The following is a 25,206-nucleotide window of genomic DNA, read 5'->3' on the forward strand; positions in this document are numbered from 1 at the left end:
ACTTTGCACACTCATCTACTGTCAAATCTACCATTCCAGTATTTTAATTGCTATATTGTATTTACTTCGTCACCATGGCCTATTTATTGCCTTTACCTCCCTTATCTCACCTCATTTGCTCACATTGTATATAGACTTATTTTTCTACTGTATTATTGACTGTGTTTGTTTTACTACGTGTGTAACTCTGTGTTGTTATATGTGTCGAACTGCTTTGCTTTATCTTTGCCAGGTCGCAGTTGTAAATGAGAACTTGTTCTCAACTTGCCTACCTGGTTAAATGAAGGTGAAATAAAAAAAATTAAAAATACATTTCAACAGTGGTGTAAAGTTCTTAAGTAAAAATACTTTAAAGTACTACTTAAGTCATTTTTTTTGGTATCTGTACTTTACGAATTATATTTTTGACAACTTTGACTTCTACATTTCTAAAGAAAATAATGTACTTTTTACTCCATACAGTTTCCCTGTCACCCTAAAGTACTCATCACATTTTGAATGCTTAGCAGGACAGGAAAATTGTGAAATACACACACTTATCAAGAGAACATCCCTAGTGAATCTGGCAGATTCACTAAACACAAATGCTTTGTTTGAAAAGTGTCTGAGTGTTGGAGTGTGCCCCTGGCTATCTGTAAATAAATATTTTTTTAAAACAAGAAAATCATGCTGGCTGGTTTGCTTAATATAAGGAATTTGAAATGATTTATACTTTTACTTTTGATACTTAAGTACATTTTAACAATGACATTTACTTTTAATACTTAAGTATATTTAAAAACAAGTACTTTTAGACTTTTACTCAAGTAGTATTTTACTGGGTGACTTTCACTTGAGACATTTTATTTTATTATGGTATCTTTACTTTTACTCAGTATGACAATTGGGTACTTTTTCCATCACTGCCATTCAAACGACCATGTTGAAAATACATTTCAGCCACTAAAATAGATTTGTGCAATTTATTTATTGGCTGATTGACAATTGCAGTGTACTTACTTACGTGCTGATTGAAAGGAGACCCCTTTAGCAAGCACAGTTCATATTTTCAGCATTTCATTCAAAAGCATGATCTTTAAACTGTTAGTATTTGAACATATCACAACCACAAACATGTGTCCAGTTACAAACCTTTTTTTTTCCTGAAAGGAAAAGTACACACAGAGAGATAGGCCGAACTGTCAAACATAGTATAGGCCTAGAACGTTTGAAACCTATGCACTCAAATCACCATGACTCGTGTCACCGATTACCATTCATAAAAACTACCTATGAGAAACTTGGTTCCATGAACAAACTTAGGAATGTTATGGTTGGATATACGTAGTGTTGTGTGATAGAAATATATGAAAGGGGATGATTCTTACAATGTGAAAGAGGAAAATGAGTACAAGTGTGATGCAGAGACAACATTTATAGATGCGAGTCCTACAGTACCGCAAGTATGACTCGTATGCTTAAATCTGACATGCAAGTGTCTCCTAGAAAGAAACAGCTTATTTCCTTAGTCTGCAGTGTCTGTTCCTTATACAATCCACAGGTCAAATGTTGCGTGTTGCCAGACATCTAAAATAACAGTACTTTTGATATATACATAGAATATTGCATTGTTTAGGCCAATTCACCACTATATCTAAAAGAAATCAGACATTCAGTTCTTTAGCATTCCTATGTAGTTGAATCCCCGTCTCAACCATGTAAGTCCTTCAAATCAACAAGAGTAGTCCCAATACCCAACACAATGGAGAAGATTGGAATTCTGATTACATTCAATACCCACAACCTCCATTCTCTTTGGGAACAGTGAACCAACCCTGGCCCTGTCAATAGGTAAGGCCCATGACCTAACATCAGTGCCAAAATGAACCCCCCCCCCCCCCCCCCGCTTTCTCATTGGGTGTCATGGGTCGTGTAGCGGCCTGGCTGATTGGCCGACCGGCCCGTCAGTAGTGAGTTGTCGGCCATGGCGACCAGCTCGTTGACAGTGTGCAGCAGGTTGTGCTTGTGCTTCCTCAGCAGCCACTGGTTGAGCCGCTGGTCCCTGAAGCCCATCTCCAGCAGCACGGCCATCATGGAGGCGTCCTGGCTGGCCGGGTCCACACCACGCTGCAGTGAAGAGGGTGGGGGGGAGCCAGGTCAAAAGATTAGTTCTGGTTTGTCATGTTAAAGTGCACAGGGGTTATACAATAATACTGTACAAGACATGCATCACCTTGGTCTTTTGAGCCAAAAACGCTTTAAAATAGATCAGCAACTTTTATCACAGTTATATGAAAGAATCACAGAGCATATTAAAAAGTTACGTCAAGTTTTATCTCATGGCAGTGTGTGACCAGGTGACGTATTGTGCTGTATGTGGGACCTACCTGTGTGGAGCAGCTCTGTCCAGTGAAGAGAGCCTTGTAGGCGGACGCTGCCACTGACAGAACCCCCTTGACTAGTCCCTCCGTGATACCGCCTTGGCCCCTATAGAACAGGAAGGATGTTGTCAGCCACTATGGGGAACAATTTGTTCCAGGGCCAGTGGTTTGGAGCTAGCAATGCTTTCACAAGACCCAAAATGCCACAAAGCGTGTCAACAAAAAGTTGTGTCACATTGTTATATCACCAATGACATCACGCCATGAATGTCTTTAAATATCTTCTCTTTATTGCGGTTTTATCATCTACAGTTTTATCTTCTGATATCTACCTGTAGGCAGGTAGCGTAGTGGTTAAGGGCATTGGGCCGGTAACCGAAAGGTTGCTGGTTTGAATCCCGAGCCGATGAGGTGAAATGGGTTGACGTGCCCTTGAGCAAGGAACTTAACCCTCATCTGGATAAGATCGTCTGCTAAATGACTAAAATGTAAATGTAATGTTTTGTCATGTCTCAAAAATACTGTGCCTATTAACAATGAATGATTAGTAGATATTGAAACGTTTCACATTCAAATAATCATTTGTTGGCAGAAACTAAAGTGTTTCAACTAAGACAAATGAGGACAAACATTTTTGGGGAACCTTTACCATTGAAAAGCGATATTACAAGTATAAATACAGTAAAGTACAAACACTAAAATGTTTGAAGCAAAATAGCGTTTTTTTTTTTAAATGACAATTGCTAAATTCAAGGAGTTGGTCTGATGGGTGCACTCTCACGGCATCAGCCTCCCCCTTGCTTACGGGAACAATGGAGAAGCAATAGAGGACCAAAGAGGAAAGGCCCACCTGCCATATCATGAGGAGACCTGGACCACCTATTGAGATGCGACTTTTGTTAAGTAAAATCAGGTGATAAATGAGGTACTAGGGAAGCTGGAGTGGGTCTTTTAATATTGTGTACGTGTTTCACCTTGGGCGCAGGGAGATGCAGGGTCTGGAGTTGTACGTCTCAAAGGCACTGGCTAAGCCTGATGGTCTCGTTGAACTAGATACTGAAATAAAGATGGGGGGGGGGGGGACATACTGGATGAGAGAGCTAATATAGAACAGTTGAGACGTTTTCCTGTTCCCGTCTCTTCAAAAGACACATGTTTCCTTTCTGGTCAGTGGCCGCAGACAGCGAAGTGAACACATCCTCAAAAGACACGACTGAACAAACAAGACTAGCTAGTCACATTAGTTAAATTGCACATTTTCTGACTGTGTGATCAGAGCTTCCAAAAAACACGTGGCGTCTGCTTCATGCAGTGAAAAGGCTGTATTTTGTAGACATTTTCCCAACCTGCTGTGTGTGTGTCTCACCATTTAAATGGACCGCTGGTTGGCATGGTTCTACTGGTCCAGACGCTTGTTGACGTGTTGGCTCTGCAACATGGACTGCTTCAGACCTGGAAAACACACCAAAAATAATGGTATACTGATCGGAGAGAGAAGGGACAGTGGACAAGAGTATAATATGAGTCTGATAGTCCTCCTGCAGAAGATACTGAACAATTTGCACACTTTACTTCAATAAAACACACTGCAAACATGTGTGATTGAACAGTAACATAACATTGGTCGTGATATCATTGTCCCCTGTAATAGCTAAGCTGATAGCCTACTATTGCCTCAGAGAGCCCTCTCACCTGTGTGTGTACAGGGCCTGTGGAGGCAGGAGAGAGACCGGCGGTGGCACCACCTCAGGGGTTAGGGGGACAGCATCCAGCGTCTGGGAGGCACACAGCATCTGGTTGACATTGCTGTGCATGGTGGTCTCCGTGACTGCAGCCTCACCCCGCTCTTGCCTCTCCCCCTCTGGGGTGGCTCTGTCCAGCTCCTCAGGCTCAGAGTCTGGCGCCAGCTCCTGCTCCACGGCTGCGGTAGTGACAGGCTCCGAGAGGGCGGAGCTGTACGTGGGCTCGACCAGCGGCCGACTGGTGTCGAAGCAGTCCGGCAGGACTATGACGTAGTCCTCGCAGGAGGACGAGGACAAGGTGGAGATTTGGCTGCTCACCTCGTCCCAGTCCGCTCGCTCGTCTTCTTCTTCATGTTCTTTCTCCTCTTCAATCTCAACGTAGCTCTCATCTTCTTTATCCTCAGCTTTCTGGTCCTTCACATCCTTTCTGGCTTTGTTGTCTTCCATGTCCTCCTCATTCATTGCATACAGCTCCATGTACACATTTTCAACCTCTGAGGACAATGCATTGAGAAAAAAAAAAACCTTTTTCTGATTATGTCTCGTAATCATGGCTTCTGCTAATTTACAATTGCCAATGTGTAAAAGGTGAGAACATTACTTGGTGCATTTTGACTTGAGTTACTAGAGTCTGTAAACAGAAGCAGACAGGCTGCAGTGAGAGCTGTTCCTTACCTGTGACAGTCTCCTCTGGAAGTGTGATCTGGGGAAGGCCTGGAGGTGAACCTTGATCTCTCATAACCCCCATCATCAGCAAATCTGGTCCTGTCACTCTTAATGCTGTGTCATAGCCAAAGACAGGGCCCGAGGCTACAGCTTCAAAAACTAAAACAACTTTAGTTTTTAACTTCAATTTAGACTATTTAGTTATTTAGCAGACACTCTTATACAGAGCGACTTACAGTAGTGAGTGCATACATTTTCATATATGTTTTCATACTGGTCCACCGTGGGAATCAAACCCACAACCCTAGCATTACATGACAGTCATAACAAATACCACAGATAGTGAGTGGACCGAACAACCATACTTTATCGTTCAACTGAGTCTCATATCATTTTCACTTAGTGATGTTTACATGTTTTCACATTTTGTTGGGAAATTCAACCAAACAAGATGGCCGCCTCACCTTTGGGCTTGCAGTAGCTGGGCTGATATCTGCGAGGGGGCTTGTGGTCGGGAGCCTCCTCGAGGGCGAGGGAGCGGATCACCGTCTCACACACAAACTGAGTCCCGCTGATGTCTTCCTCCTCGTGGCCAGGTGGGTCCTCGTTCACTCCTGACCACAACACCCAATACAAAGATTAGGACCGTGCCTGATTCAGGGTCATCACTGGGATCAAAGCTTCTTTTCTCTCAACTTCTTTTACTCAAGCTGACACGTCCCCCTAGTTAACATAATGCCTCAAGTCTAGCCTACATTCATAAGCAACACAACATCTCACAATTTGATATTGTTTTCACTTATTTACTGTACAACTCAGTATGGTGAAAGTCCACGACATTCACCTCTGCCTTACCTAGCAGGTTGTTGACCCGGTTCATCTCAGTGTTGTTTTCGATCTGGTCGGTGCCTGGGTGCTCCAGTAGAGGGCCATTGTGGGGCAGAGGGGACACACAGGGGGTCAGATCTACCAACGGAACAAAAATAAACTCATCTTGGTCATCACAAGTCTGCCAAGCATTAGGTCTTTAAACGCTCTGAATATCAGGGGAAAAAACGCCCCGCCAAAAAAACCTTGACGTGCATTGTTGTGGCATCATATTATTTCTTACCGACTGGAGTGTTGTTCGGAACTTTCTCCAACTCTTGCACAATGTTAATATCCAGCAATTCAAAGGACAACAGATCCTAAAAAAAAAAGTACAAAAATACTAATATTGTTGAGTCATTGAATAAAGCATGAAGTTGCCCCGTGGTGTATGATGATGTCTACCTTTATGGCAAAGCCAACGCACTCTTCCTTAACCTAAGCCTTTCCTCACCTGTGCAGTGAGCAGGTCTACAGAGGGGAAGTGGTAGTCTCTGTGGCAGTAGTCTACAGACATGGCCAGACCACTGTCCCTGGAGCTGTTACTCGACATCCCCTCCACAACCACAGGCCTGGGCTCCACCTCCTGAAGTACAGTGTGGAAGAATATCCGAACATGAGCAAGGCTTGGAATTATATAATGATACTAATAGTGGTGGAAATAGGCTGGATTTTGAGGTTTTATTACTGAACCAAAATCCAGCCCTATAGAAGTGTCTGCATTAGCTAAATAAATATTATTGCTTTGTACCTGGTGTCAAATTTGCTTAGTAAATCCGTCCCTGCACTAGTGTATGAACAGGGTAAAGAAATGTGAATGGGACACAGAGGTGGTTGACTTGCCAGGCATTTGTTCTGAGGACAGTTGGCGTGTGGGCTGGTGCTGGGGGCCACCACAATGCTGCACCACACGCGAGGGCCAAACTGCTCTCCGCAGTGTGCAAGGCGCCAGTGGGAGGTGTAGGTGCCCTCCATCACTGGGGCGATGAAGGCCACACTGACCACGCCCACCTGGCCCGGCTGCAGGAGGGGCACGGCCACCTCACGCTTCTCCTCCAATGCCAGTGCCAGGTTACCCCACATGCACTTCAGCTAAAGACACACAAAGACACAGGCATGCAAAGAAGACACAGACATTTACACAAACCCAAGGAACCAGACCCAAACACTTAAACAGAGAACTTACACTGAATCCACAAAAGGCTGTAGCACTGGTCTGGTTAATCAGACAGGGTAAGTACTAATTACAAGTAATCAATAGTTACAATTAGGTGGGGTTAGTGCTAGTAGTCGGGTTAGGGAATGAGATCGTTTTAGTATGCAGGTTAGGGACTGAGATTGTTCCTCTTGGGTGGTACCTTGGTCTCTGAGGTCCAGTTGATGATGCCTGAGTTCTTCATCTTCCAATACTTGATGAACTTGGTGCCGGGCTCTCGGCGGGTCCCGTCGGGCAGATTTTCATCCAGAAACAAGGCAGCCATAGTGGGCACCAAGGTGGTGTAGGAGACCTCGGGACCCCTAGTATTTCAAGTGTACAGAGCATTGTTGAAAACAGCCCCGGCTTCAGACCCATCCCTGTTTTTTTATGAATCATCAAAAAAGCAGGATCCTTTTTTGCAGCTCAAAGCAATTTTTTTGTTTAGAAATATATGAAGCAGCAGCAGCAGATTCACACGTGAGGTAGTTCCATCATCCACCAGCGATAAACTCTATTACAACTATTACAAAGATGGCCTATTTCTTGAGAAAATATTTGATTTTTGCTCCATGCTGGGCCTAGAGACACCCAGCACTCTGACGCCCTCCTGGGGTGGCGCTTACTCTGGACTGCAGGCCTGGGGGTCTGGGGCAGGGCCTGGTTCTGGGGCCTGGGTAGCAGCAGGGGCCTGGGTGGTGGCCACGTTGGATCTGGCGGAGGTAGAGGCAGGGCCGCTCCATTGCAGGCCCCTCTTCTCCAGCCTCAGCTTCTTCTTAATCTCCTTCACCTCGGCCTTGAGCTGCCTCCTCTCGGTTTTGAGGCGCTGGCGCTCAGCCTTGCGCACGGTCCGGTCTCCTCGCCTTGGAAACCTGGGCACAAAGAAAATATAGACAGAGGTGTGAAGGCTGAGCATCTCCTACCAATACAAGAAAGTAAGATAGGTAAAATAATGCATAGACAACATCACAGTAAAGGCAGGCTTCTACATCCAGCGGACTAACCTTAATTCTCCTGACATGCCATGCTCAGGGATGGAGAGGGGAGTCTTGGTTCTCACCAGGTTGTGGCTGGGGTCGTGGCTGTGTCGACACAGCTCACATAAGATACAGGACGGACACACTCTGTAGAAAAACAGGACACCAAAAAGAATGCATGCACAAGGTTACTTATATTACTACTTGAAGGTGACATATTTAATGAGGAATAAGTAAAATAAACATTTTATACTATTTCAACTTCTGAGTTAGTCATTAACAACATAATAGCATTGATCTGTTACTGTTGTGATGCGTTTACCTGCACTGATAAGCTCCATCGGTGGCTGGTCTCTTGCATTTGCTGCATTCTGGAGTGTAGCCCAATGAGGAGTAGGCGGGGGGGCCGGTGGAGGAGGAGTTCACCTTTGGGCCTTTGATATTGACTCCGCCCACTGCTCCAAGGACCTCGAGAGGCCCATCAGGATTGGGGGCCTTGTGGGTGCAGCACTGGCCAGAGAAGTCGCTGCACATCCTCTCCACTACCTCCTTCACCACCTCATCCTTGAACTGACAGGAGAGGGATCCCGATTAAAAAAGGTTCTTACATTTATTTATTTTAAAGTTGATTTTTAGGGACGTTTACCTTTATATTTCTGAAATAGTAAAGAATATAATTTCAATATGGACTTACTTTTTCCATGTAAGATCTAAACCAAGCTGGGGGAAGCTTATCCTCTGGCTTAGTCACTTTGTTGTCCTTCACAACCACCTATAAAATCAAATGATCGACATTTAACTAATGATGATTAGTCAAATTCATACTATGAAACCAAAGTGGGTGTTCATCAAATCTTAGCTCTAGTTTTATTATTACATTGGCACAACATTTCATGAAGACAATGATTATATCGCTCGTGCAAAAATATACCATCCTGACAACACTTTTCTTACATTCAGACAACATTACATCAACATTGAAAGCCGTGAGTGGTGCTCTTACAGCATCTCTCTCGGGGGTGACCTGTGTGCCTTTGTCCACAGTTTTGACCCTGGAGGGGTACGGCGGGGCCGGCCGGAGTTCCCCCTTCAGCTCCTTCACTTCTTGGGTCTTGACCGGCCCAGTGCCAGCCTGACCCTGCTTCGCCTTGTAAACGTTCATGTGCAACTGGTTCCCCTGCTTCTCTGCACTCTGGAGGAAATACATCCCACACCACGTTCAGTAATAACGTACAACATTCTACACGCTGGAAGAAAAAGTTAAAATAATAAAAAAAATTGCTATTGAAACCCATGAAAGAACATATAAGTTTGAATACCTTCACACCTTCCTCATATTCCTCTGAAACACAGACACGCAAAAGAGATCAGAGAATACATCTGTGTTGGTGAAGATTATGAACTGTAAGGCTTTAATAACAGCCCCCCAAAAAAATTAAAAGCCTATTAAGTTAACACTTTATTTAAATACCTTGGCTATTGATGGAAACCTGGATCAAAGAAAAATGAGATACAGAAACAAGATAGTGTTACACAATATCTTCAGTTTACCGTATTGTTTACTGTATTCAGTATACTGAATAATAAACAATTGTTAATATTGGGGCGGCAGGTAGTCTGGTTCGAATACAGGAGCCGAGGTAATAGTGGACAAAACCTCAATTACCTTGACTAACCGGTGCCCCAGCACATTGACTCTGTACCGGTACCCCCCTTTACATAGTCTCGCTATTGTTAACTTACTGCTGCTCTTTAATTATTTGTTACTTTTTTTTTAACTGCATTGTTGGTTAGGGGCTTGTAAGTAAACATTTCACTGTAAGGTCTACCTGTTGTATTCAGCGCATGTGACTAATAAAATGCGATTTGATTTGACAAGGTGAAAAAAAATCTGTTGCTGTGCCCTTGTGCAAGGCGCTTAACCTTAATTGCGCCATCGGCGCTGTACAACGCATGGCGACCCTGGTCGTGATCCTACTCTCTAGGGGAGTTACACTTGTGTGTAAGAGGATACATATAAGAACCCCCCCCCCCCCAAATGTATCTCTTGTGTGTTATTATTACTACTGTTGTTGTATGTACATCAGAAATGTTACATTTACATTTACATTACATTTAAGTCATTTAGCAGAAATGTTGGCACTGCATTCGTTGAAATAATACACAGTAGCACAAAATACATTTGAACTCACCTCCTCGTTGTCCTCATCAAAATATTTCACTTGAAAATGGCTTATTCCAAATGATGCTTTTATCTGCAGATTCAATTTAAAAAAGCATGATGATTGAGGATCAGCATAACAAGATAACATCACATATAATCATCATTTGTGTTGTTAGAAAGATCATTTGCAGACAGATGTCATTCGTGTGGTGTAATGTTATGCTAGCTAGGCCTGCTAGGCAAGGGGCCTCGAAGAACCCAGGTTAGCTAAACTGCGCCAGCGCTAATTACCCAGGCTTCCACCGACTCCCATTCCGACTTGTCCAAATCTGGAGCCACAAATCTCTTTACATTTCCCCTGAAATTCACTTTAATAGTAACAGGGAGCCCCATGGCTGCTTTTTGCGATTAAATCAGGACAATCATGGAAGGTAATAGTGGACAAAACGAGCTTTCGCACTCGCCAATCCTCTTGTTTACATCTTCAGCTGCGTTCAGGAAAATACGATGACGCGTTCAGTGCATACCTAATGCGCATGCGTATTCGTTTGTAGTGTTGTCGCATGTTGAATACGTCATTTTTAAGCTCACAAGTGTGGCTGACGGGAGTGGGAAAACCACACGTTTAGCCCCGAATTGAATGAATTGAGGACAATCAATTTCCTCCCGTTTGTGGTTAAAGAAGATGAATTCTCTCCTCAAGGTGGACAATGAACTCAAAACTAAGGTAAAACATGATTTATCAACGCCACATGTCACGAGACATAATGGGGGAAAGTTGCTAGCTAGCTAATGTAATGCTAACGTGACCTAGCTTGCAATTATATGAATCAGAATGAGGCCAAGTGTTTAAGGTAATTTGCTTTATCTTCCTGCGCCCGTCATAACGGACAAGGCAAACTGTCTAACAACAGGGTGCCCCTCCCTGAACAAAAGGGTTGCTGTGCCGCATATTTCGGTGCGAGCTAACGGTGTCGAGGTACCGGTAACTCAATTCGGCTCAATTTTTTTTTTAGGCCTAGTCAGTAGAGTAAGCATGTTGAAATGACGTTGATCAACTGATGACTGGTATCATATTGCAGACAGTAGTCTAGTCTACTCACTTGTTGTATTTAAACAGACTTACTGATTTATTGAATTGTTTGCCTGTGATATAACAGTTGTTTGGTTGTTATTTGTTCAGGTCGATGCTTTCAGAGAACGAATTACTGGGGAGGTGAGTTTCCTTTCGGTGGTTTATTCATTGAGGGACAAAAGCAAATATTGTAGCTAGCTACCTGTATCTAGATCTGAATGTCATTTTCCAACTCAACTCTTTGTTTCACAGGCGGAGGAGTTAGTTGCAAGTTTTTTCCCAAATAAGTTATTGGAACTTGACCATTTCCTCAAGGTAAACATTTATGTCATCAGAATGAAATGATTAGTCAAATGTCCTCTGACTTCCCTTTATAGTGTGTGTATGGGTTGTTGGTCATCTGTTGCAGGATCCTGGCTTAAACATCTGTGAACTGAAGGAAATACACTCAGAAATCAACTTGACTGTGCCAGACCCCATTATACTCTCGAACCTCCACGATGGACTTGAAGCGGTGAGACTTGGAATGGAATAGTAACACCCTGTAAATTACCAAATGCTATCTGTGATTGCATGTGTTCATTGTAAACAACTTGATATCCTCTTCAAAGCAAAATGCCAAAAAGAGGAAGATGGAAGATGGCTCTGGGGAGGACAAGGGTGAGTAGTTTTTTTTACCACAAGCCTAGTGTATGGGTGCCTGGCTTTGTCTGAAAGTGGGGGTGGAAAAGCTTAGGTGTAATGGCTGCTCCCGAGTGGCCCGGCGGTCTAAAACACTGCATCTAGAGGTGGCACTACAGACCTGGTTCGATCCCAGGCTGTATCACAACCGGCTGTGATCGGGGGTCCTATAGGGCGGCGCACAATTGACCCAGCGTTGTCCGGGTTAGGCCGTCATTGTAAAATAAGAATTTGTTCTTAACTGACTTGTCTAGTTAAATAAAATACTTATCAAGTAATGCAAACAGACCCTACGCAAGGATAAAGTGACTAAGTGGACAATTGAAATTGGTGAGGGGGCACAGTTTTTTGGGGGGGGTTTTGGAATTTATATTGAATTCTGCTTATCACGCTATACCACAAACAAAGTTCAAATGCAGAGACTCAGACTATTGAGTGCTTTTGGTTGGTGGGAAATATGTAGCCCTCATATTTTATTGGTCACATACATGTTTAGCAGATGTTATTGCAGGTGTAGCCAATGCTTGCGTTTCTAGCTCCAACAGTGCAGTAATATCTAACAAGGAGTATCTAACAATTTCACAACAATACACACAAATCTAAAGTAAAGGAATGAAATTAAGAATATATAAATATTTGGACAAGCAATGTCGGAGCGGCATAGACTAAAATACAGTATATACATATGAGATGAGTAATGCAAATTATGTAAACATTATTACCATGACTAGTGTTCCATTTATTAAAGTGGCCAGTGATTTCAAGTCTATGTATATAGGGCAGCAGCCTCTAATGTGCTAGTGATGGCTATTTAACAGTATGATGGCCTTGAGATTGAAAAACAGCTTCTCTCTGTCCCAGCTTTGATGCACCTGTACTGACCTCACCTTCTGGATGATAGCGGGGTGAACAGGCAGTGGCTAGGGTGGTTGCTGTCCTTGATGATCTTTTTGGCCTTCCTGTGACATCGGGTGCTGTAGGCGTCCTGGAGGGCAGGTAGTTTGCCCCCGGTGATGCATTGGGTAGACCGCACCACCCCCTGAAGAGCCCTGCGGTTGTATGCGGTGCAGTTACTGTACCAGGCGATGATACAGCCCAACAGGATGCTCTCAATATTGCACCTGTAAAAGTTTGTTTAGGTTTTAGGTGCCAAGGTGCTGTTGCGCCTTCTTTGCCAAACTGTCTGTGGGTGGACCATTTCAGTTTCATTTCAGTTTGTCAGTGATGTGTACGCCGAGGAACTTGAAGCTTTCCACATTCTCCACTTCGGTCCTGTCGATGTGGATGGGTGGGTGCTCTCTCTGCTGTTTCCTGAAGTCCACGATCAGCTTCTTTGTTTTGTTGATGTTGAGTGAGAGGTTGTTTTCCAGGCACCACACTCCCAGGGCCTTCACCTCCTCCCTGTAGGCTCGTCATTGTTGGTAATCAGGCATACTGTTGTGTCATCTGCAAACTTGATGATTGAGTCGTGGGCACAGGAGGTGGCTGAGCACGCACCATTGTGGGGCCCCTGTGTTGAGGATCAGCGAAGTGGAGGTGTTACCTACCCTCACCATCTGGGGGCGGAGGGTCAGGAAGTCCAGGACCCAGTTGCACAGGGCGGGGTTCAGACCCAGGGTCCCAAACTTAATGATGAGAATGGAGGGTACTATGTGGTTGAACGCTGAGCTGTAGTCAATGAACAGCATTCTTACATAGGTATTCCTCTTGTCCAGGTGGGATAGGGCAGTGTGACGGCGACTGCATCGTCTGTGGATCTATTGGGGCAATAAGCACATTTGAAGTGGGTCTAGGGTGTCAGCTAACGTAGAGGTGATATGATCCTTGACTAGTCTAAAAGCACTTCATAATGACAGAAGTGAGTGCTACGGGGCGATAGGCTGTTTGTAACTGAACAAAATGACTGAATGCAGTCGTACACATGGGTGTCTTAACAAAATAATGCGAACTAAATGCTGAAAGTAGTACCCTAGTTATTCATGCAAACTAAGATACTAAATAGCAGCTTGTCTTAGATTACCGACACAGCTGCGAATATGAACGAACACAATGCCGGCAGCGTATGTTAGTTCAGCGTATGTTTGTGTCTTACTTTTCAGAAGAGTTGCAGTCTTCTTGATGCTCTGTGGAACTTCCTGAGTAATTGATCATTTCATTCTCCCCGAAATCGTCTTGTAAGATCCTCCTCAAATGCCAGTTGGATTAGTTGAGCTCTCCTTGGGTGTAGCATGCTTCATCTGTGCTGACTTAAGACGTTTGTCAGTGGAAAATAAGTTATTGCCAGCTGCCTATCATTTAACAAGTGTTGACACCTCCGTTCCCATTGCACTCAACTTGTTTTTCTTTCCACAGTGCAGTGCATTTCAAATGCTCCTTGTTTGATGCGTGCATAGTGAATCCTTTGGTTCTATCAATAGCATGCATCCAGTTAGAATTTCCAGCCTTGGACAAAAGCCGTGGACCCAATACTGAACTTTTGACATGGGAACCAAAATGTCGCATCTGCAGAAACCCAGTATTCCAGCCACTCTGTTCCTATGAACCGGTTGCTATTACATGGACGTTTTTCAACAGAAAACCTGCGGCTAGGTTAAGATTCTAACCTGGTCCGCCTCCTCTGTTCCAAGATTTGTCAGTAACAGTCAGAAGTGGGAGGGGCTGTGGAGCCATTACCCCGGTGGCGGTTGTTGAAGGGTACGTCGGCTCTTCACACGGAACTAGTCGAAGCTCGGCAGCAGCATCTTCTGCAGGGCTTGCCGGCGGCTTCGGTGGTTTGACTTCTGATATCCATTGTGGCTGGTTAGAGCTAAATAAGCTAATAACACTAACGCCTTTTTACAGCTAGCAAAGAAGCTAACTGAACTCTAGTGGTGGGGCGTGAAGCAGCTTAAACTGTAAACTTGACCCTGTCCTTAAATCGTGCAGTTCTCTACTAAGATGCAACCTTTTGTAGGCTGGTGGAAGGCTACTCAGTCCTACTGTGCTCCGGCGAAATCGGACATGCCTGTGCTCGTCATGGTTCTAACAGGCAAAGTGAAACGCTACAATCAATTTGCTTGTGGTGAATGCAGCTCAAATGATGCGTAACAATACCATTGGACCAACGCCATCAGATATGAAACAACGATACAAATGTAAGAGCACAACAAAATGGATGAAGAATTGTATTATTGCAGGTGCCTTTTCATTTTAAGCATCAGTGGTACAACTAGTGCTTTCTAACTGCACTGACCCAACACAGTGTGTGCGGGATCGAAGCAAAACTTGTGGTCAAAACCATTCATCTTGAGGTGATGGGGGGTGGGTACAAAATGCAATCTGTTTATTATTATATCATATATATTTATACAATCGCCATATCTATTTTAATACCTAGCCCAAAACATGACTAATTATTGAAAATGACAAATTACCCAATGTATCACGATATTTTTCTAGTAAAGTGGGGATGCAAAAACATGTTTTCACCCCTATTCTGAAAGTGGGGTTGCAGCTGCTCCATTTGCTCCATTGCTCAGGCACCTATGGTCAAGTCCAGTGGTAAGACCTCTGTTCTCTCGTTCATCTTCTCTTCCCCTTCTACAGTGGCTGGCACCAAGGTTTTTGTCATGCCCGGTGGGATGATGAAGAGCAATGCCAAGCTGGTGGACCTGATCGAGAAGGTCAAGCCAGAGATCAGGACACTGATAGAGAAATGTAACACGGTACGTAGCTTTATCCCACAGTTTCTTCCTTAATCTATTAGGGCGGGTGCTCATGTCACTCATTACTTATCACCCACGATCTAATATTCCATCTTTCTTGTTCTTCAGGTCAAAATGTGGGTTCAGTTGCTAATCCCAAGAATAGAAGATGGCAACAACTTTGGAGTTTCAATTCAGGTGCCATGTTTACTTCAAATGTATTAAAAGGTCAAATGTTATTGCTGTCTGTACCTAAGGTGTTATTTAAGTGTATAGCTACATTGAACCATTACTCAATTACTGATTTGGCCTCTGCAGGAGGAGACAGTTGCTGAACTCCGAACAGTGGAGGGAGAGGCAGCATCTTACCTCGACCAGATATCCAGGTACTAACCTCAACCCAGTCTTTACTTTGTTTACACTGAGCACTCTTACTGTAGTAGACTATGTGAACATCTTATTTCCTATCTGCCCATAGATACTACATCACAAGAGCAAAGCTGGTGTCCAAAATAGCAAAATACCCACATGTGGTAAGTGTGATTTGCTAACTGCAGGTCTGGTTGGCAATCTTCTTCCAGGCAAAAACGTATCTACACAGTGTGTGCATTCACTGAGGGCAAAACGATGGTATGGCCATTTGGATATCGTCCCAACCCTAGTATGCATTATTTTACCTGCACCTACATTACTATTTACCTTATGTCACTCTGTCACTAAACAGGAGGACTACCGGCGCACAGTGACGGAGATTGATGAGAAAGAATACATCAGCCTCAAGATCATAGTTTCAGAGCTGAGAAATCAATACGTGAGTCAAATGTCCTGTTATACACAGGAATAGTTTTCCTCGCCATCCATTTCTACCTGCAAGTTAACACATTGCGTTCTAATCCTGAACTCTGCTCTGCTACAGGTAACGTTACACGACATGATCTTGAAGAACATTGACAAGATAAAGAAGCCTAGGAGCAGTAATGCTGAGGCGTTGTACTAAGACTGACCCAACCACCCTTCCCCTGCCATGTTGTCAAGTTTTACGGTACCCCAAAGCCTGGGTTTGGGTCGTCTGACAGACTAGAGCTAGACCATCACATCCAGATCAGTACAATCCAGATACCATAGCCCCAGTAGAGACAACCACACGTGTATTTTTTTCGTTTTTGATTTGTAAAATATCGTCATTGTTTTAAAACCCTTTCAAGAATACGTTATGAGATTGCTCGACGAACAGAGAGAGGTCTAGAAAAAAAGTGCTATGTATTTTTAAAAATGTAATTAAAAAAACATTTTGCCCATGCATCTCCCACTGTCTTTTGTTGAACTTATTTAGACCCAGCTTTGTTTTGGATTGGTCCAAGATAGCGTTGACCATTTTGTTATCTGTCTACTGCTTTATCGAATGTGTTCTATTGCTGCGATAGGAGACAAGTCCCTTGTGGGTCACTGAAGAAGTGCTTTTAGCAGCTGTGTGTTCAATTACCCTGGTGATAGTGGTAATGGCTGACTGACTTTATGCTGGATATTATGAACTCAAAGCAGAACAATTATTTCAGAATGTAAGATTGTTATGATTGAATAAAAAAAAAAAATATTTCGTAAAGTATTTAAAGACATGTTCCAGACCTTTTGGCGACTACTAAGCTGTGCTGTGCCATTTTCCCCACATGGGCCAGCCACCTAGCAATACGAGTTCAAGCCAATGAGCTTCAGCTCCTCGCCATTTGAGTGACGGCTAGCAAGAGGCGCAAACACAGCAGAGTAAGAGAGCAATGACGTGGCGGATATATGTGACGTAGAATGCAATTTTCGGGGACCAATTTCGGTTCATGGGTGCTACGTTCAGAACTACTGGTTAAGTATACAGAAGTATCTCTTTAACAGGGAAATCCCATTGAGACCAAGGCCTCTTTATTTTTCTTTTACAAGGGCATCCCGCACACAATCATTTACAATTCCAACGCAATAAAAATACTATTTACAAGCAATTGAAGATAAGTAACTTACAAAACACGATCATGAAAAAACCAGACCCATTCCTCAGTAAAAGTCAGAGACATTGTAAGGGCTCTTGTTAGATGAACTACAACAATGCTGTTAACTCTAGAAAGGTGTTTCTTCAACTAATTTTACTGAATTGAATCATATCGTAAGAAGGCATTTGGAATAGTTTCATTTTTAAACAGCATGTTTCATCATGCTTGATGTTCTTCAGGGGTGAAATGGATCATGCAATATTAGACATCGTTACACTCATTTCTGCTCACATATACCATTGGCATAACCATACCGTCCCGTAACCCATGTTTTAGCAATGCACTTGTCACCCAGTAGATGGCGCTAAATAGTACATGTAAGGCTGGTGTTAAATGAAGATCCCCAGCAGTGCAGAAGTCAATAATCATGATTTATATTTATAATAACACACATCTTATTCGACCGAACTGCATCTTGATCACTTACGTAACGGACCTTAGGTCCCTTTTTGTGAACATAAGATCAGAGAACAAACATGCAATACATGGGTTTTACAGACAATGTTTTGTTCAGGTATTCTGAGGAAATTATATCCACCTTTCAAACAATGTATATTAATGATGAGGCCATCTGCTCTTTTTAGGTCCTTACTACTGAATAGTGTCTGTTCCAGGTATGTAGGAGTCAAAATAAGAATACTGGAAAAGATCGAGTCTGCATACTGTCGAAAAAAGGAATACATTCAAAACTGAGGCTTAAATACAATATAAAAATGTTTATAAAAAAAACTGGTGCACCAAAAAAATCATAATGCAACAAAGTGCAAAAATCTAAGTTGAAAACAAACAAAAAAATCAGCCTTAGTCCATCATTGTAAATTGGCATACACACCGGGCTTCTATTTCAAAGATAATGTCACGTGATCAGGTGTCCTTAATGTTTTGTATACTCTGTGTATATGTTTTACATGCTTTTTATTTATTTTGCATGTCAAAATGCCATTGGAGTAAATGTTTTCGCACCACACTGGTGGCAGTTGTGAAAAAAGTCAATAGTTGGAAGTGTTGCAGAGCTAATTGAAGTTAATGCCACTGTTGATTTATATCATTTTTTCATTAATAACTCTTTGGAACCCATAGCGGCCATTAACGGGTTTTCTTTAAATTACTATAGCGGCCGCGAACGGCCTTGTTTTTCTAACAATATCTGTGTGGCAAAATGTACTTTCTAACAAACTGTTGTCGTATTCTCGTGGCTGTTGTCATCAACCAGAAACCGGAAAGGTATGCTGTCATTTTACTTTTAAAAGAAAAAAAAAATAATTTAGTCAGCGCCATAAGTATTTGGACAGGGACACAGTTTGCATCATTTTGGCTCTGTACACCACCACAATGGATTTGAAAGGAAACAATCCAGATGTGGTTTACTTGTAGACTTTCATCTTTAATTTAAGGGTTTTGTGAAAATTATTGTATGAACCGTATAGGAATTACAACCATTTTTATACATAGCTCCCCAATTTTAGGGGCTAAAAAGTAATTGGACAAATGGATTAAATAGGTTTTTTACTATTCAATGTACACACAATACCCCATAGTGACAAAGCAAAGACAGGTTTTTAGACATTTTGGCAAATGTATAAAAATAAAAAAATAAACGGATATGTAAATGTTATAAGTATTCAGACCCTTTAATGAAGCACCTTTGGCAGTGATTACAGCCTCGAGTTGGGTAAGACAGTATAAGCTTGGCACACCTGCATTTGGGGAGTTTCTCCCATTCTCTACAGATCCTCTCAAGCTCTATCAGGTTGGATGGGGAGCGTCGCTGCGCAGCAATTTTTAGGTCTCTCCAGAGATGTTCGATCGGGTTCAAGTCCAGGCTATGGCTGGGCCACTCAAGGACATTCAGAGACTTGTCCCGAAGACACTCCTACGTTGTCTTGACTGTGTGCTTAGGGTCGTTGTCCTGTTGGAAGGTGAACCTTCGCCCCAGTCTGAGGTCCTGAGCGCTCTGGAGCAGGTTTTCATCAAGGACCTCTCTGTACTTTGCTCCGTTCATCTTTCCCTCCACCCTGACTAATCTCCCAGTCCCTGCTGCTGAAAAACACCCCCACAGCATGATGCTGCCACCACCATGATTCACCGTAGGGATGGTGCCAGGTTTCCTCCAGACATGACTCTTGGCATTCAGGCCTGGTTTCATCAGACCAAAGAATCTTGTTTCTCATGGTCTGAGAGTCCTTTAGGTGCCCTTTGGCAAACTCCAAGTGGGCTGTCATGTGCCTTTTACTGAGGAGTGGCTTCCATCTGGCCACTACCATAAAGGCCTGATTGTTGGAGTGCTGCAGAGATGGTTGTCCTTCTGGAAGGTTCTCCCATCTCCACAGAGGAACTCTGGAGCTCTGTCAGAGTAACCATCAGGTTCTTTGTCACCTCTCTGATCAAGGCCCTTCTCCCCCGATTTCTCAGTTTGGCCGGGCGGCCAGCTCTAGGAAAAGTCTTATTGGTTCCAAACTTCATCCATTTAATAATGATGGAGGCCACTGTGTTCTTGGAACTTCAATGCTCCAGAAATATTTTGGTACCCTTCCCCAGATCTGTGCCTCGACACAATCCTGTCTCGGAGCCCTACGGACAAGTCCACGAAAGTATGTGGACACCCTTCAAATTAGTGGATTTGGCTATTTCAGCCACACCCGTTGGGGACAGGTGTATAAAATCGAGCACACAAAATCGAGCACACATCGAACACAGACAAACATTTGCGGTAGAATGGCCTTACTGAAGAGCTCAGTGACTTACAACGTGCCAAATTTGCAACAAGTCAGTTCATCAAATTTCTGCCCTGCTAGAGCTGCCCCGGTCAACTGTAAGTACTGGTATTGTTAAGTGGAAATGTCTAGGAGCAACAACGGCTCAGTCGCGAAGTGGTAGGCCACACAAGCTTCCAGAACGGGACCTCCGAATGCTGAAGAGCGTAGCGAGTAAAAATCATCTGTAACACTTACTACCAAGGTCCAAACTGCTTTTGGAAGCAACGTACAAGAACTGTTCGTCGAAAGCTTCATAAAATGGGTTTCCATGGCTGAGCAGCCGCACACAAGACAAAGATCACCATGCGCAAAGCCTATAATCATCTGGAGTGGTGTAAAGCTCGCAGCCATTGGACTCGAGCAGTAAAAACACGTTCTCTGGAGTGATGAATCACACTTCACCATCTGGATGTCTGACAGATGAATCAGGGTTTGGTGGATGCCAGCAGAACGCTACCTGGCCCAATGCGTTGTGCCAACTGTAAAGTTTGGTGGAGGAGGAATAATGGTCTGGGACTGTTTTTCATGGTTAGGGCTAGGCCCCTTAGTTCCAGTGATGGGACATCTTAATTCTACAGCATACAATGACATTCTAGATGATGTGGCAACAGTTTGGGTAAGGCCCTTTCCTGTTTCAGCATGCCAATGCCACTTGCACAAAGTGAGAAATGGTTTGTCGAGATAGGTGTGGAAGAACTTGTCTGGCCCGCACAGAGCCCTGACCTAAACCCCATCGAATACCATTGGGATGAATTGGAATGCCGACTGCAAGCCACACCTAATCACCCAACATCAGTGCTCGACCTCACTAATGCTTTTGTGGCTGAATGGAAGCAAGTTCCCGCAGCAATGTTCCAACATCTAGTTGAAAGCCTTCCCAGAAGAGTGGAGGCTGTTATAGAGGGGGGGCCAACTCTGTATTAATGTCCATGATTTTACACTACATTACTTTTGGTAATGTAGTGTATTTTGGTTTATGATACGGATTCGGACACGTCCTCCTTGCACTTTTTAAACACTGTTGTTAAAGTTTGATGATGTGAAGTTTTGGGAATAGCTCCCAGATTAGAACATCCTGTCATGATCACTTGGTTGCCTACAGGCGAGCTCATCAGCAGTGGAGCAGGATTGCTCTCTGTCTCTTGGACATAGTTGCAGTGTTTAGCTTTAGATCGTCAGCTAACTAGTTGGCTATTTTGTCTTGTTTCTACGTAATTCATATGGTAATGGCTGCTTGCTATAGCTAGTTAGCTAGCTGTGCCAAACAGGAAAAGTGTGTGGCGGTACATTTGGGCTGCGTTTGCGTAGCGTCAACCTCAACTGTCACTTTCACAAGCAAGGCTCACAGAAAATCAGCTAACTAGCCACCGGAATGGAGATTAGAGTAATTTATCTGTTGTGTTTAGGTCATACTTTCTCATGTTCGCTAGGGAAAGATATTCATAGGCTATACATTGCTTTGTTTTCTATTATTTTACAGTTTAGCTGTAGTGTTAGGGTAGATGCATGCGCAGTGGAGCTCATATGATATTGAGTTGCAGCGATATTTGTTTACGTAGCCAGTTACAAGCTGCTTGTTTTGTCCTGTTTCTACCGATAGAAACTGTCCCAGCTTCGTGACTAATTAGCTAACACTGGCAAACCGTAGTAGTCTGTCAGGCAACAAAACGAGAGTTGGATGCAACGTTTTACTGTCGTGACGTTTGTACCAAATTAACTCAAATATCGATAAAAATATCTAAATATCATTGCCGTATTCCATCAATCATTTGCTAATTGTTACCTTATAAATCTCATTCTGAATGTCGCAAAATTCATGAATAGCCGTCATCGCATTCAGGATAGTCAGGACACGACAGTGCTTCGGTCGCGATGCTGTCGCTTGATCGTCTCACTCCCTCCCTACAAAGACAACCAGCTAACTATGCCAATCGAAGTAGATGAAGAATTATTCTAAACCTGTTTGGCTAAATTGCACAGTGTCATCTTTTACTTTCAACATCCTAAATAAATAAACAATAGTTAATGTGTTGAAACTGTAAACCGTTGTTGTGCCACATACTTTGACTTCTTACCATCTATGAAAAGTAATCTGACCATGGGGTTTGAAGTGTCAACCCTGTATAGCGTATTTTTGTCTACTCATGTTGGATTATCCATCAGTCTGACATACATTTGCACACCATGATCTGATAAATAATCTGTCAACTAAGGGCTTCATAAAATAATTTTGATTGATTGAAAGTGCTGTGTAGCATCATGATGATACTGTTTAAGGTTTACTCTGTGTGTGTTTGTGTGTGTGTGTGTGTGTGTGTGGATTAGGAGACATGTTACTGTATAACACAATTTATTATGCAAACCCCTAATATGTGATTATTAGGAAGAGAGTATGTGTATGGTTGAGAAAAAGAGAGGAAGGAAGAGAGAGAGAGAGAGAGATTATGTTCCTAACCACAATTGTATCCTATTTGTTGCTCTGCCCCCTCCCTCTCTCTCCTTCTATCTCTGTCAGTGATAGCGAGGGAAGTGATGTGGAGAGTCAGGGGTTAGCAGCAGAAGGCAAGGAGGAAGAGGAGTTAGAGATGACAGGAAGGATAGAGATGTGGAGCGAGGAGGAAGAGGAGGGAGGAGTGGAGCGAGAGGAGAGTGGAGGGAGAGTGGAAAAGTGGGGGGAGAGGAACATGGAGAGGAGGAAGCAGAAGGGGAGGGGGAGGAGGAGCACACCCGAGAGAGGACCCTACGTTTCCATGGAGGGCATCTGCCCGAAGTCCCATCGTTCACCCTTGTACTACACAGACTGGGCCTAAAGTGACAGTAGCAGGGGTTTTGGAGTTGTTTTTAAAAGTGGTAGGAGTTATTTTTCTTCAGATCTGGTGTTTAATACCAACCTGTCTGCCACCACATCCAATTCACTGAGTTGTTGTCAAAGTAGGCCACTATTTCTACATTATGTGTCAGGCTTAGTCTGTAATGAATCTTATTGAGAGAGGCTATCAACATTTTGAAAGAGTCTCTGAATAGTTGTTTGCATTTTTACATTGTTACAGAAGTAATAATTATTGTCAATCAAATAGCCTACTTTGTGGTTAGGGTATTGTCCTCTGGTCACATTTTGGATTCTTCTATAAGAGGTTAAAAATATTTATATGTAAATAATATTTATAAGTATAATATATTATACTTGATACATTTTGAGTGAGTAATTTATACATTCAAATGTACTAAAATTTAGAAAATGGCGCCGAAGAACATGGCTGACGTTTGACATTCTCCCAACCAATTGTGCTATTTAGTTTAAAAAAATTGCATTTTGTGTAACTTATTTTTTTACTTATTGTGTACATAATGTTGCTGCTACCGTCTCTTATAACTGAAAAGACCTTCTGGACATCAGAAAAGTGATTACTCACCGCGGACTGGAAGAAACTTTTTCCTTTAACGAGTCCGACGTGAAGGATATCCTGCTTTCACTGGAACAGGCCCATATCCACACCTTTCGCGTGAAGAAAAGACGCAGGAAAAGGGGACGCAGATCGGGGATTCTTCTGAGAATCCGGAGGCGAGCGAGTGAAACTCCCAATGCCTTCCATTCTTCTTGCTCCGGAGGCGAGCGAGTGAAACTCCCAATGCCTTCCATTCTTCTTGCTAACGTGCAATCATTGGAAAATTAAATTGATGACTTACTATTAAGATTATCCTACCAAGAGGACATTAAAAACTGTAACATCTTATGTTTCACCGAGACGTGGCTGAACGAAGATATGGACAACATAGAGCTAAAGGGATTTTCCATGCACCAGCAGAACAGAGACGCTACCTCTGGAAAGACGAGGGGTGGGGGTGTGTGTCTTTTTGTCAATAACAGCTGGTGCGCAATGTCTAATATTAAAGAAGTCTCAAGGTTTTGCTCGCCTGAGGTAGAGTACCTTATGATAAGATACAGACCAAATTATCTACCAAGAAAGTTCTCATCTGTATTATTCGTAGCTGTCTATTTACCACCACAAAATGAAGCTGGCACGAATACCGCTCTCATCCAACTCTATAAGGCCATAAGCAAAGAAGAAAATGCTCACCCAGAAGCGGCTCTTTAATGCAGGCAAACTTAAATCAGTTTGAACAAATTTTTACCAGCATGTCACATGTGTAACCAGGGGGGAAAAAAATCATAGACCACCATTACTCCACAGAGAGAGATGCATACAAAGCTCTCCCCCGCACTCCATTTGGCAAATCTGACCATAATTCTATCCTCCTGATTCCTGCTTACAAGCAAAAACTAAAGCAGGAAGTACCAGTGACTCGCTCAAAACGGAAGTGGTCAGATGACACGGATGCTACACTACAGGACTGTTTTGCTAGCAAAGACTGGAATATGTTCCGGGATTCATCCAATGGCATTGAGAAATGCACCACCTCAGTCATCGGCTTCATCAATAAGTGCGTCGATGACATCATCCCCACAGTGACTGTACGTACATATCCCAACCAGAAGCCATGGCAACATCCGCATCGCGCTAAAGGCTAGAGCTGCCGCTTTCAAGGAGCGGGAGACTAATCCGGACGCTTATAAGACACTCCACTATGTCCTCAGAGGAATCATCAAACAAGCAAAGCGTCAATACAGGATTAAGATTGAATCCTACTACACCGGCTCTGATGCTCATCGGATGTGACAGGGCTTGCAAACTATTACGGACTACAAAGGGAAACCCAGAAGCGAGCTGCCCAGTGACGTGAGCCTACTAGATGAGCTAAATGCCTTTTATGCTCGCTTCGAGGGAAGCAACACTGAAGCATGCACAAGAGCACCAGCTGTGTGATAACGCTCATGGTAGCCGATGTGAACAAAACCTTTAAACAGGTCAACATTCACAAAGCCGGGGCTAAACACCTCACTCTGCAACTGGATCTTAGACTTCCTGACGGGCCACCCTCAGGTGGTAAGAGTAGGCCACAACACGTCTGCCATGCTGATCCTCAACACTGGGGCCCCTCATG

At 43.3% G+C, this 25,206-nt stretch overlaps 2 protein-coding genes across 4 annotated transcripts; one reads left to right on the forward strand and one right to left on the reverse strand.

The window, feature by feature from the left end:
• Positions 1–948: 948 nt before the first annotated feature.
• LOC106589302 (next to BRCA1 gene 1 protein) lies at positions 949–10,512 on the reverse strand. Of its 3 annotated transcripts, none has more exons than XM_014179093.3 (21): positions 10,263–10,512; positions 10,000–10,062; positions 9,279–9,297; positions 9,127–9,149; positions 8,811–8,999; positions 8,502–8,579; positions 8,130–8,377; positions 7,835–7,954; positions 7,457–7,702; positions 6,994–7,153; positions 6,479–6,727; positions 6,090–6,221; positions 5,880–5,955; positions 5,624–5,734; positions 5,233–5,382; positions 4,778–4,918; positions 4,053–4,596; positions 3,727–3,812; positions 3,335–3,416; positions 2,367–2,466; positions 949–2,106 (listed from the first exon to the last, which is right to left on the reverse strand). In XM_014179093.3, the coding sequence occupies exons 1-21, from the start codon at positions 10,362–10,364 to the stop codon at positions 1,891–1,893; spliced, it is 3,135 nt and encodes a 1,044-aa protein (XP_014034568.3). In that variant the 5' UTR covers positions 10,365–10,512; the 3' UTR covers positions 949–1,890. The 3 variants fall into 3 exon arrangements, with proteins under 3 accessions (XP_014034568.3, XP_014034569.3, XP_014034567.3); XM_014179094.3 differs by having other exon boundaries at positions 4,778–4,882; positions 10,263–10,511; XM_014179092.3 differs by having other exon boundaries at positions 4,778–4,927; positions 10,263–10,511.
• Positions 10,513–10,532: 20 nt separating this feature from the next.
• Positions 10,533–16,710, forward strand: psme3 (proteasome activator subunit 3). The gene is made up of 11 exons (XM_014179106.3): positions 10,533–10,698; positions 11,155–11,187; positions 11,299–11,361; positions 11,456–11,560; positions 11,658–11,706; positions 15,313–15,431; positions 15,540–15,608; positions 15,729–15,796; positions 15,889–15,943; positions 16,135–16,221; positions 16,327–16,710. The coding sequence occupies exons 1-11, from the start codon at positions 10,657–10,659 to the stop codon at positions 16,405–16,407; spliced, it is 771 nt and encodes a 256-aa protein (XP_014034581.1). The 5' UTR covers positions 10,533–10,656; the 3' UTR covers positions 16,408–16,710.
• The last annotated feature ends 8,496 nt before the right edge of the window (positions 16,711–25,206 follow it).

The sequence above is a fragment of the Salmo salar genome, chromosome 28 (genome assembly GCF_965601325.2).
Source record: "Salmo salar chromosome 28, fSalSal1, whole genome shotgun sequence".
In the NCBI taxonomy this organism is placed as follows: Eukaryota; Metazoa; Chordata; class Actinopteri; order Salmoniformes; family Salmonidae; genus Salmo; species Salmo salar.

Coding starts and splice junctions, on each gene's coding strand:
- LOC106589302 (XM_014179092.3), bottom strand. CDS start 10,364: ATGGGGCTCCCTGTTACTATTAAAGTGAATTTCAGGGGAAATGTAAAG. Junction 10,063..10,262: donor GGGAGTCGGTGGAAGCCTGG/GTAATTAGCGCT, acceptor TTGAATCTGCAG/ATAAAAGCATCATTTGGAAT. Junction 3,813..4,052: donor CAGGCCCTGTACACACACAG/GTGAGAGGGCTC, acceptor TGTGTTTTCCAG/GTCTGAAGCAGTCCATGTTG.
- psme3 (XM_014179106.3), top strand. CDS start 10,657: ATGAATTCTCTCCTCAAGGTGGACAATGAACTCAAAACTAAG. Junction 11,707..15,312: donor TGGCTCTGGGGAGGACAAGG/GTGAGTAGTTTT, acceptor CCCCTTCTACAG/TGGCTGGCACCAAGGTTTTT. Junction 15,432..15,539: donor TGATAGAGAAATGTAACACG/GTACGTAGCTTT, acceptor CTTGTTCTTCAG/GTCAAAATGTGGGTTCAGTT.